This window comes from Helianthus annuus, chromosome 11 (assembly GCF_002127325.2).
Source record: "Helianthus annuus cultivar XRQ/B chromosome 11, HanXRQr2.0-SUNRISE, whole genome shotgun sequence".
NCBI classification, from domain to species: Eukaryota; Viridiplantae; Streptophyta; class Magnoliopsida; order Asterales; family Asteraceae; genus Helianthus; species Helianthus annuus.
This window is the reverse complement of record NC_035443.2, coordinates 112,041,882-112,055,315: the sequence shown is the minus strand read 5'-3', so window position 1 is coordinate 112,055,315 and position 13,434 is coordinate 112,041,882. Positions and strand designations below refer to the sequence as shown.

General features: G+C 38.0%; 1 protein-coding gene across 18 annotated transcripts; it reads right to left on the bottom strand.

Moving 5' to 3' along the window:
* Nucleotides 1–5,836: 5,836 nt before the first annotated feature.
* LOC110890206 lies at nt 5,837–9,805 on the bottom strand. Of its 18 annotated transcripts, none has more exons than XR_004873089.1 (11): nt 9,635–9,803; nt 9,371–9,438; nt 9,127–9,257; nt 8,967–9,050; nt 8,779–8,880; nt 8,651–8,699; nt 8,487–8,574; nt 7,633–8,147; nt 6,720–6,968; nt 6,314–6,494; nt 5,837–5,998 (listed from the first exon to the last, which is right to left on the bottom strand). XR_004873089.1 is itself a non-coding variant. In XM_035980265.1 (10 exons), the coding sequence occupies exons 5-9, from the start codon at nt 8,876–8,878 to the stop codon at nt 6,613–6,615; spliced, it is 690 nt and encodes a 229-aa protein (XP_035836158.1). In that variant the 5' UTR covers nt 8,879–8,880; nt 8,967–9,050; nt 9,127–9,223; nt 9,371–9,430; nt 9,635–9,805; the 3' UTR covers nt 6,132–6,494; nt 6,581–6,612. The 18 variants fall into 18 exon arrangements, 8 of the variants coding, with proteins under 8 accessions (XP_035836158.1, XP_035836157.1, XP_035836156.1 ...); XR_004873083.1 differs by having other exon boundaries at nt 6,581–6,968; nt 7,633–7,729; XR_004873084.1 differs by having other exon boundaries at nt 7,633–7,729.
* Nucleotides 9,806–13,434: the final 3,629 nt, after the last annotated feature.

Below are 13,434 nucleotides of genomic sequence, written 5' to 3'. Positions count from 1 at the left end.
CCATCTCTACCAATCAAATATATTCATGAATTGAAAATCAAACTCCTACACACACATATCAAATAAGCATGTGCAAGCCGCCACCTACCCATAGATTAATACTATTGAACCGTTTTTACACAAGAAAATTGTTCATTGGACCGCTAGTATTATGAGTTACTATCCCTAAGCAATCATCACAATATGTACGGTTTATTCCTTGGTGTATATGTGCCGTCCAAAACAACCAATGAGGTGATTGAATTTTCCACAAAGTCAAACCTCTCCCCACATGAAACTAGTTATTATATAATAGATATAGCCGACCATTCCACCAATGGCCTTCCTTGGCCGCCCAATACACACCAATCACAAGCTCCTAGAACTATTACTGACATTTGATCTAGAATGATTGTCAACCGCCAATGATACCCAACCCATATTAGTTCCCAGGCAACCCCACCTATCTAACAAAAGAGCCGACAACATTATGTTGAGGTGATGTATAACCAGTTTGTTTGCACTATCCAAGTAAATCACATGTTTCAATATAATAAATCAGTCATCAACTTTATGACATCAAATTTCACAAGCAACCGAATCAATAACATCACTATCTAATTAATATATTAAATCAACGCACATGTAAACTCGATCGGTTCAATAAAAATAATAAATCATTCAACATCACATAGAAATAATACAAGTATGAACAATCGGCGGCAAGACTCACTAACCAAAGATCTGGGGCGGTACAAGATATTATCTCGAAGAAGGGGAAAATAGTTTCACTGCCGTCGCACAAGTAGGGTTTGGAATTTTGATTGGTCCTGTGCATTACTACGTAACTGCCGTTTAATATACGTAAGGCTTTGGGCCTGGGCCGAAAGTTAAGGCCTTGAGTCGAAAGACTGGACCTTGGCTCGAAGGATAAAGTCCTTGGTCGAAGGATATGTTTCGAGAACCTTTAAACCGAAGGTTGATCCTTCGAATCGAAAATTATCTTTCGTGGTCCTTCAAATCCTTCGAACTGTATGTCATGTTTCGTGTGATCTAAACTAAGTGTTTCTAATAATAATTCAAATAATAATTTCCAATATTATTTTCCATTACAGCAAGAAATCACATATAGGCAAAATGACGATACGTCTCATTAAAACACAACGAGTGCAATTACAAGTCCACAATCCAAACAACTAAACAGTCAAAGTCAATGCGCATTAAATGCGAAAGTGAAAGTCAGAAACTCGAGTTGTCACAATGGATCGTTCATGGCAACCTTTGCCTTCTCTTCTTTTGGTTTTGGTGGTTCTGCTTTAGCCTTTCTTTTCTTTTCTTTTCCCTTTGAATTGCCCCTTTCATTTGCAACACTTGCCTTGGAGTTGGGGTGATGCCCTTTCTTGTTGCCACCCTCATTGATCGTTAGAACGGATAAAGTCCTTTTACCTATATTGAGCCTTTCGAGGCGATCAATGTGGCTCTTCATCTTAAGGACATAAGATGAGACCGATCGGGTTTCCTTCATTCGACATGCATGAAGCCCCGAACCCTTTCGTAGCGTTCTACCCTTGCTTAATGTAGGAAGATTTCCTTCAATTGGGTAATCACGTCGTATGCCCATGATGTTCAAAATTCTTTTGAATCTCGGGAATCATAGTTCCCAACATGAGGCAAGAGGCTTGTGTAGAATCCACGGTATTCTTAATCCAATCGTTATAGGCATCCTCATCTTCCATAAGAGGTTCATTAGGAATAGGATTGTTCAACACATAGGATATCTTCTCTTGCTTGAGAACGATTCTAAAGTTTCGATATCAATCCATGAAGTGTTATGATTGAGATGATCCTTTTCAAGGATTGTTCTTAGTGATAGGTTACAGACGGTTTGGGTAATTGTTAGCGGCCATCTACAAAATTTAACAAAGTTCAATTTCATTATTTTCGATATTATTATATTTTAATCATGAATACCCTTTTATGTCTCATAGACAATTAATAATTAAAATCTAGAATCCAACGTTACATTTAAATATTGGTTAGGTGACCCTTATCCCATTTTTTAAATTAACAAGGTAGTCAACGTTTGACGATTGCAAGCCTTTGCAATTTCTAGCCATATAGGATCGGTTAAATATCTTTATGTTTAGTTGGCATGTTTAATCCCATAAACACCTTTGTATGCCATGCTTCGGTGACCCTAAGCACATGGTTTCCAAATCAAGTCGTCCAACTTACACACACATGTGAGTTTACACATATAAGTGGTTAGGTGACCTTTATCCCACAAACATGGTAACCCTACCTCGAACACACAAGTTCCCTCAAATGTGGTTAGGTGACCTTTATCCCACAAAAGAGTTCCCAAGTGATTCGAGTGTTGTATAAAAGAATGGTGTTTGACTTGTTTTATAAAAGGGGTTTTAAGTTTTCAAAATTCTAGTTTAGAAAACTTTATGTACCATACATTTGCATGCATTCAAATCCTTGGTACCTTAGTGAAAACAAATTTTCAAGGTTCTTTTTAATAAAACCCATTTTATTATAAAATCATTAACTTTTAATAACCTTTTATTAACCTTTTTTTAATGATTTTTAAAGAACCAATTTTAAGCTTGTTGTTGATTATTAGTTTGTTAAGCATGCATATCGACTTATCATCCAAACAACATAAATAAGCAACCACACAAGCACAACACACATATCAATAGGTGCATAACCATAGCTAACTATTTTTGACAACACTTGTTAGCCGAAACAAGTGTGCCAAAAGGTCCTTCCTAAAGGGTTAATATTGACACAAGAAATGTGTCCTTGAACTCCCACTTAAACCCGCATCCAAATGCTTCAAGTCTTCCTTTTGTGTTGTGATATCACCACTTTCTTTGGGCTTCCAAAATGTAACTAAATTCAGCTCCAAAATCCATTGGGCTTCGAAAATGTGTTTTGGTTATTGGGCTAAAATTCCGTTAAGAACTATGAAGTCCTTTAGGCCCGAAATTGGCCAAAACCAAAAACGCATTTTTGTATGCATCTTCTTTTACAATAAAGTATCCTAATACATTTTTTCTAGTAAAATAAATGCAACTAATCTATTTACTTACATATTTTTACAAATGGAAGAACAAAGACATTAATTATTACAACCCATTGAAATAATTAAATACAAATCACAAACACAAACATTCAACATATTCAAACACAAGGTCATGGCTAGGTTATGAACACCAAAATATACATCCACATATATATAAAATTTAAGAGCAAAATGGTTTCCTTTTATAACCCATTTTCGGCCAAGAATGAAAAATCGAAAAAGTGGGTTTTGTCCAAACAAAACAATCATCCAAATGACATAAATTTTTCAAGATACTTTTATGCATGTATGAGAATTATCTTGAAAAACAAAAGGAGAACCATGGTCAAAATTTTCGGACATAGGGTTTTATCCAAGCCCGAAACCCAAAAATTTTAAATCCTATGAAGCATGCACTCATATAAGCGGCTCTAGATGCCATTGTTAGGTTTTTCACATGTTTATCAAAGTGATTTTATCCCTATAAGATCAAAACGCAGCAGAAAAGTGATTTAAAACATGTTACTTACAAGATATAAAACTCTTTTATATGTAAAACCCAATAATCCGGATCCATATACGAACATGCATGCTATCAAACATTACCATAGGGTGTTTTAGAATACTACCTTCTTGGAGTAAAAGATATGAAGAGGATGATGTTTCTTGAATGGTAATCTTCAAGAGTAGAAGACCTCAAGCTTGTATACCCCAAGCCTTCCAACAAACACCTTAAGTTTAGCTAGGATTTCTACACTTGTAACTCACTTGAAAAATCCCCTCTTGATCAACCATACCATGGCCGAAAATTAGAGAGTATTTTCTTGAGTTTTTAGACTTGAAAACCATTGGAACCACCATATGTTGGCCTTTTGAGAGAGTTTTTCAAGTCTTACACTTGAAAAATGATCTTAGATTTCTATTTGAAAAGTATGAGAGATATTGTATATCTTTTCACCAAATCAAGTGCCACCCACATCACCCAATCAAGAGTCTTCTAACATTGAAGAATGCATGCAGTATGATTGGACCAAAATGATATTGGGAAGACCATGGGGGGCGGCCCACTTGTATTTTATAAAAAAAATTCAAAATTTATTTTTAATTAAGTCTTGGTTTTATATTTAATAACTTTTATAAAATATAACACCCTATGTTATAAGACTTATACAATATCTCACAAGCTTTTATAATGTTATTTTACACATTAGATAACAAGATAAAATACGCTCTCAAAATAAATTTTCCATATAATTTATTAGTTTGTCAAGTGAAATTATTTAGAAAACCAATTTCTAAATATTCTAAGTGTTTATATTTATTTGTTTGATCATATCATAAATAAATAAATAAATATGATAAGTGTTTGTCTAGCTTGTTAGTGGGTATGACCCGCCTTGGATCATAACGTACTAGCCATATCAATTTAATATGTATCTTAGGCATACAGAGTCCAACATATGGTTTAGTAAGGAGCGCATGAGTGGAGGAAAAGGATGAAGAAATTACAACAACAGAGAGTATTAGCGAAAGCAAATAGGGAAGTGAATGCACAAACCCAGGAAGCAATTAATAGACCATTGTGGGAAGAGGAACTTGATAGGCAGTTAGCAGATTTCCACATGTTAGCCGCTACAGCAGCAGATCCAAATCTGAACCAAATAGCTGAACCACCACTACTACCCTTATTCCCAGACCAACAGATGATAGAACCCAACCAGGAGGACCAATTCCCAATCCCAGTAGTTGACCCCTATGAGATCCCCAGAATTTCCGCACCAAACCCCATAGCTCAGTATACCGACCTGAACCCTTTAGACTCATTCTGGAACAATGACTGGTATATGCAGAGTATAATAAGAAACCCACACCCTTACAGACACCCCATACCTCGATATTCTGACCCAGTACCAGTACCAGCACCATTACCACCCATGAGCAAAGAAAATACGCAGGAACTTCGCCAATGGGGCGATGAGTTAGTTGAAGAAGGAGATATAATTCGTCAGATAGGAGAGAAGCTCGTGTAGAAGTATGACAAGGGTGAGATATAGTATTTGATGAATGATACCTAGAATAATATACAAATATGTGTGTAATTTTTTATTTTGATAATATATATATATATATATATATATATATATATATATATATATATATATATACTAGTCGTTTACCCGCGCGATGCGGCGGGAAACATATCACTTAGGTTGGTGAGTTTAGGGCTATGTACGAGGATGTAGTTTCTGATGTGGCATACGACAACGATGGTGGCAATGTAGTAGCACGTGAGGGTCGGTTGCAGCCTTCTTAAGTTACTTTTATTAAGTGTACACATAGACAATCATAGATCAGGAAAAGATAATCACTTGCAAAATAAATATACGCTTTGACTTCTAAAATCAAATAAGACAATTTTGTTATGATGAATTATTACAAAGAGCCGGTGACCATGTTAAATGAGCTCGGTATCGGTTCCCTATATCAAATGCTCATCCCTATGTTAAATTGTATAAAGAGGAAAAATAAAAAACACACAAGGATTATCATTTAAATGTATTTAACTGATGCACACAAAGACATTTGTTTTATGCTCACTTAAAGTTAAGGGGAGTGAATTTCTGACACGACCCGAAAACACGACAAGAACCCGTGTTCGGGTCAACCCATGTTCGGGTCTGTCTGGGTTCATATGTATGACATGATTTTCGGTTTCTGGTCATGTTCGTCTAAAATCTTTAGGTTCAGGTCGTGTTAAACCCGCCAAACCGCGAACACGACCTGTTTAGCAACCCTACTTAAAGTCATAAGCGATTAATCAGCAAAGGGAAATGATAGTGAAACAAGTTTAAACAAAAAGAAACACTATACTGTTAAGTAGTTTATTTAAAATAGATTCACGTCTTCACCAACATAACCACCCTTCCGAACTAAAGATAAAACCACCTACAGAAAAGCAGCAAGTAAATTAGAACAGATTCAAATGCAACGTTGAGATTTTCTGAGTTACCTCATTAGTAATTTTTACTTTGAGATAAAGAAGGTTAAAATATTATATTAACCCTTTATACAAAGTATGTATTTTTAATGCATATAACCATAAGCAATTTGATTCAAGTATAGAAGCAAAACATTCCCACATACACAGATCACCAAATTTCCCAAATAAAAACCAAACCACATTGCATCAATTACCTCCTTTTGAATAAGCAAACAAACAAAAAAAGCAAATGTCTGAAACCAAATCACACGTAAACGTACCGGAACAAAAAAAAAAGCTAACATGCGGATTCTCATAGCAGGCGTCTCACGCTTTGACTCGTCATTAAGAACGTCAATCCCCCTTTGTCTCGCAACCGCCACAACACAACTTTCGTTCCCGAGATCAAACCCAACCATACTCATCCTTTGTTAAGAACTGCAACTTGTTACTTTCCTCGATCTGAATTTCATACAAAATAAAACATTTAAAAAATAAGAATAATGATTTTTAAAAAAAAAAAACTTTTCCAGATTCTACAAACTAACATGACGTCATCAAACACTCAAAACCGCGATCATCAAAAATACAAATGATCATGATCATCTTCAAACTCTGTAATGCCTAGCATTGCCAAAGCTAAATGCGAATTCAATTCATTCTGTGTTTGTTGAATCTGAGGATAACCTTCGGTAGCATAGTTATAAGAAGATAAAGGGGTCGCGGCTGGTGTTTTCCTTAATCTTGGATTTGCTTCGACTCCTTTAAGGATAGAAAGTATTGCATCCATGTTTGGTCTTTTTGATTCTTCGTTGTGATATATACACGCGTGTGCTGCTTTTAACATCTGCGCAATCTGGTCTAAGTTCTTTAAGTGAATTTGATGCAGCGATCCGGTAGTTCCGGTATAGATCCTTGTTGTAATGACGGTTTCGCCTGAAAAAAACTTATAAATTAAATTAAAATGTTTAAAAGAACCTAAATCATTCAACAATGATAGTGGTGAAATGCATTAAGGTAGGGATGCTAAATGAGTTGTGTTCGCATGTTGGCGGGATGAACACTTGAACCCAGACACAAACTTGAAAATTTGTCATGAACCCAAATACGACACCGGCACGGACCCAAAATCGTGTCAGTCACATGAACCGGAAAATGACAGCAGTTTTCACAGGTTGAAACAAACTCGAGCCATTTTTTTTAACGGCAAGGAACGACGTGCCAACCACCGTGACACCGGGTGCTGTGGCAAATAATACAAATGTATACAAAAAAATTATGTTTGAACTTGAAACTATAAAAACTAATGTTTATTTTAGGTTACGGAATAAAATATATATATTATTAAAAAGTTTATAAAGAAATAAATGGGTTAAACGGGTCAAACCGCGAACCAGCCAAGTCGAAGTGAACACGGCCCATTTATCTTGGTAATTTCATAATGAATGGGTTGATTTGGTTTTTTTATCTCAAACGGGTCAAATAAGAAAATAAATCTAAAAGGAAAACGGGACAATAAGGTCGCTCAACAATTTAGTTTATTATTCCAGGTTTACATCAGTTCTTCAGCGGTAAGTGAAAGAAATGAAAATTAACATACCAAAGAGTGCACGCCGTATCTCACCAACGCGAACACTGGTCCAAACACCACGTTCTAGCCTATGCATCGCAGCTTTGCAGATGCAAGCTCCAAACCACTACGGTACACAAAACAATTGGTTGAGTGTAGAAAAAAGAGGTGGCAAAAGAAAGCGGGTTAGATAAAGTTTGTTAGGGTCAAAAAGTGGTGGGACGGTTCAGGATGATCCGCCAGCAGTAAAATTTTAAAATAACAGATGTTAAAAATTGATAACAAAACTACACTCTTAATATATAATATAATTTCTTCTAAATAAAACAATTTAAGTGGTAAATAATCTTGAATACGTGTTAAGCTACTCTGGCGGTTTCATCCTCAAATATGATGCCCAAACATCTTAGGTTCAGCATGACTAAGCATGACTCGTAAAGCCCTGGCGCATCGATAAATCCCCAAAAACATGGAAATAAGTCGTTTCTTCTAGAACGCATTGCCACCAAGTGCCGCTCATCTCCACCAAGTGAGACAACAGCAGTCTGCACATAGTGAACAACACATTAAGATGGTAATCAGATCACATATTAATAAGCAAATGTGAAATATTACAAAGTGGGGCATTTTTAGTATGGGAAGCGGGTCAGGTCAGATTGACCTGCACACACTTTTTGTCCATTTGGAAAATTTTGTTATTTGTGATTACAAAAAAAAATATTAAAAAAATAAAGTATGGCAACTTTCAACCCGTTTGAGATAAAACACAACCTAAATTGACCAATTCATAAGTGATTGGGTTGCAAATCGACACCTTTAAGCACAAGTAACTCTAGAGTAAAGCACTATAAAGATAACATAATAACCAAGCATGTTGTTTAAACCTTCCAGTTTTGTGGAGCAACTTTGTCCATGACCAGAACATGACTATCCCACTTGTCTGCTACAGCCACCAAAAGCTTTCTAGTGAAGCTGCATTTAGGTAAACAAAAAAAAAATCATTACTATTAGGTCAGCGAACTTTTAGAGCTAGAATCAAATTCCTCACCGCAAGATTAATTTACTGTAAACTAACTTTGGAGGGGCTGAAAGAACTTCTGCCTTTGAAATAACAAAATCAAACTTGTCATCGAAGTAATAAGAAACAGGTAATGTGAAGTGTATCAGTTAAATTACCAACTTCAGATGCCTTTTCATCTACTCTCATAAGTTCATCAGCTTCTTCAGCTGTCTCACTTTTCACGGGAGGTCCACCAAAGCTCATGTGATTGGCCATCCCTTAAAGTATATTGTTACTGAATGAGTATAACTCATATATAAAACTGCTAATTTCTTGCAAAAAACGATCTAACCCAACCCATTACCAGCTGAGCCTACTGTAAGCTGTTATTTTTTGAATTCTTTATATCATTTTCCTCTCTGATCACAGGTTTAGCATCACACCGGGGCTGAAAGAAAAGATTCATAGAGTCAAATCTAAAGCAAGAGACTGAGGAAGAAAATGTGATGCAAACGTATACGTACGATTCAGGGAAGTTAGTGCTACGATAAAGAATATGTTGAAGATAATCAAAAACCCAAGGAGTGCTCCAACAGATATCCACAACCAGAGCTTTCCCAACTGTTGATGCATTAATTTGCGGACCAATATTGGGCTGCATAAAGCCAAACATATAAAACCAAAGATGAATATAACCTAATCACAAAAAATAACACTGAAACTAACAATAAACCAACCGTAACAGAAAAAAAATGCTAGAAATCTAACCTTGGTAAATAGATTATCACAAAGGATCTACCAATCGATCAAAACCCTATCGATTCAAACCTGAAAAACTTCAAACAACGCAAAAAATAGTGTCAGAAACGTAACTTTGAAAACTTAGGGCAAAAACAATCCATAATTCACTCAACACCTTCACAAGCTCTTACGATATGTAACATTAACAAAAAGATAAAGTCCGGTTGATATAAAGTCCGGTTCAGCGTTGTTGATGAATTTGAGAGAGAGAGAGAGAGAAAAGGAGGTTACCTTCATCGATCTGGTGAAATCCTCACAGATCTGGTGAGAGATCTGGCGAGATCCGAGAGAGAGGCCTGATGAAGTCGCCAGCAATCGCCATAGAGAGAGAGAGCAGAGGATGAGAGGATGAGCGGCGGACCAAATGAGGGATGAGAGAAACCCTAGTTTTTTGTGTGTCCGCGTGTTTAGTTTAGGGGAAAGGGTATAAGTGGAAAGTGAAGTTTTATGGTGCTTAAAAGACTTGTACATTATGCTTTAGAAGTGTGACAACTCGAGTTTCTGACTTTCACTTTCGCATTTAATGCGCGCTGACTTTGACTGTCTAGCTGTTTGAATTATGGATTTGTAATTGTACTCGTTGTGTTTTAATGAGACATATCGTCATTTTGCCTATATGTGATTACTTGCTATAATAGAAAATAATATTGGAATTATTATTAGAATTATTATTAAACACTTAGTCTAGATCGAAACATAGTTCGAAGGACTCGAAGGACCACGAAACATATCCTTCGAGCACGAAACATATCCTTCGACATCATTCGGCCCGAAGAATCACGAAACATATCCTTCGATATGTTTCGGCCCAGTCATTTTAAATGGGCTTGGCCCATTACTGTGAAATGTTATATACGAAACACATGCATAGTCGGCAGTTTTTGAGAAAAACCCTAGAACACTTTTAATTTGTGACGGCAACCACAACCCTTACGGAGACTTTGCTGATCAATTCTTTTGCTTACTATCCCGGTTAGTGTCCACAGTACATGATTTCTTGAATTATCAATCGTATGTAAATATGTTGGTTGTATGTTAACTGATTTGTAAGATGATTGTGTATGGGTATTAATCGGAATTGTATGCACATTAGATCTGTTGTGATTATGGTCAAATGATTTCATGTTCGGTGTTACGAATCGTTTTGTTAATCGGCTAGTTAATCCAGTCAGGGTGATCGATCGGATAGGAAATTTATGTTTGTTAAATGGATGATTGGTAATACGATTTGATGATAACTTGTGATTTAGAATATTGTAATCGGACACGTTTATGTAATCGGCGCATATGTGTTAATCGGATAGTTTGAATGATCTTGTTTCAGATTAGGGTTCTTGATAAACATGAGAATCATGCTTGGTTGATCTTGTTGATGTTAGCAGATTTGTGAAAATTGTGTTAATGGTTAATCGGATAAACGTAACTGTTACTTATCAATACACCGAAAGATAACGATCCCTCGAACCATAGTAGTTGACCGAAGGATTGTTTGGCCGAAAGATACTTGTTGACCGAACCATAGTTTGACCGACAGATAGTTGGACCGAAAGATGGCATGGTCCGAAACATAACCTTCGGTCCGAAGGATAATGGACTGTCGAAGGATGAACTATGAATCGAAAGATACTAGGGTTTTGAAAATGCTTTGAACAGTGGAACATATGTTGAATTAATTTACATGCCATGCTTGGTGATGAACTTATTCGTGTAATACTACGTGTTGTACTGATATGCAAACTGACTGCTATGTGAACCAATTAATTGCATGCGTAACATTTCGAGCATGAACTGATTTGCTATACGTGTATACATAGGACGTGATTAATTAACTGTGAGCACTTATTTAGCATACCGAGCAAACCAATGTGAGTTCACACTCTTACCAAGGCATGGGGTTCCCGGGGTTGGGAATGGGATTGGAAGGTTGATTAGATACTCTATTGACACTATGACTAGACTACCACATCACTATCCTCGGTTGTGAAGGATACCTATAGTTACGAGTAGTCTAGGGGTTAGGAAACGTGGAACACCACCACAGGAAACGTGGAACACCACCACAGGAAACGTGGAACACCACCACAGGAAACGTGGAACACCACCACAGGAAACGTGGAACACCACCACAGGAAACGTGGAACACCACCACAGGAAACGTGGAACACCACCACAGGAAACGTGGAACACCACCACAGGAAACGTGGAACACCACCACCAGTAACGTGGAACACCACCACCAATAGAACATGCAACGGCCCAGTAGAGCCACCTATTACAAACGAACTTACTATTACGCATTTCCTTTATGTGAACTCGCTCAACTAGTTGTTGATCATTCTGTTACATGCCTTGCAGATCGCTAGGTACTGGGAGCTTGCACTGGAGAAGCGGGTCGTTGTGGACAAGGATCGTGGCTTTTCCATTGAATTATTATGACACTTAAACTGTTAACTATTACTGGTTATTTATTATGCTTCCGCTACACTTTGAAACGATTTATTGTTGAACACCTCTTTGTATTGAATGGATGGTTTTCATTTCTTTTACTTAATATTAAATGCATGTTCAATATGATTGGTGGCTTGATCCTGGTCAGTCACGCTCCCAAGCGGTGATACTCCGCAGGTGGATTTTGGGGGTGTGACAGATTGGTATCAGAGCCATTGGTTATAGAGAACTTGGTTTTAATAAGGGGAAAACGTTTTTATTAAAACCAGACTATAACCAGAACAGTGCTCTCAACGATCCACAACGACGCTTCGCTCCACGTGCAAGACTCAACTTCTTAGGTAATAAGGTTTATGTTTATTGCCTACATGCTAGAATTTGCTTAGAACTTTGCTCGTAGTATGCTTACATTACCTTGCTCACAACTTGTCATAGCATGAGAATACTTATGTGCTTACACTCTTCTGTCATCGCACTATTCGCGAACCTTTCTCACTTATGTTGCCTTTGATGTGAAGATCAATGGCCGCACGAATTACCATGACTCAAGCCCAGCTAGAGGCTCTCGTTGCTGCGGCAGTTGCAGCCGCCCAAGCAGGTCAACCCGCTCAGCAACAACCTGGGTGCACATTCAAGAATTTCATGGACTGTCGTCCTAGCTCGTTCAGTGGCACGGAGGGGGCAGTTGGACTCCTCCACTGGTTTGAAAAGCTCGAGTCGGTTTTTGAAATGTGTGAATGCCCTGAGGCTCGCAGGGTGAAGTTCGCCACTGGCACACTTGAAGGGATTGCGCTCACTTGGTGGAACGCACAAGTGCAGATCTTAGGGTTGGCAGCTGCTAACGCCACACCCTGGAATGAATTCAAAGAACTGATCAAGAGGGAATACTGCACTAGAGAAGACATTCACAAGTTGGAGGATGAGTTGTACAACTTGAAGATGGTGGGTTCAGAGATTGAAGCTTACACCAAGAGGTCGAACGAGTTGGCTGTGCTATGTCCAACCATGGTAGACCCACCATACAAGCGCATTGAGTTGTATCTCAAGGGGCTTGTACCAGAGATTCAGAGCCACGTTACCTCGGCTAACCTCAACAACATTCAGGAGATCCAGCGTCTCGCTCATCGCATCACCGATCAGGCAGTGGATCAGAACAAACTGCCAAAGCGTATCAGTGCTACTGCTACCGCTACTGCTTCTACTACACTTGCTACTCCCAGTGAAAGTAAAAGAAAATGGGAGGGGGATTCTAGCAAGGGGTCAGCTTCAGTGCAGGCGCAGTCTCAGCAGCGAAAGACGGACAGCTACCAGAGTCCAAGTCAGCACTCCTCTAGCAGCCATAAACAAGGAGGGTATCGAGGAAACCTTCCAAAGTGTAACACCTGCAACAAACATCACAGTGGTCAGTGTAATAGGGTTCGTTGTCAAAGATGCCTCAAGATGGGTCACGAGGCTAAAGATTGTAGAAGCGCTCACCCTGCAAATCAGAATCAGCAGCCTCAGCAACCAGCTCCACAGAATCAGCAGAATCAGCAACAGGGCAACAGGGGGTGTTATAAGTGTGGGGCTGAAGGTCACTTCAA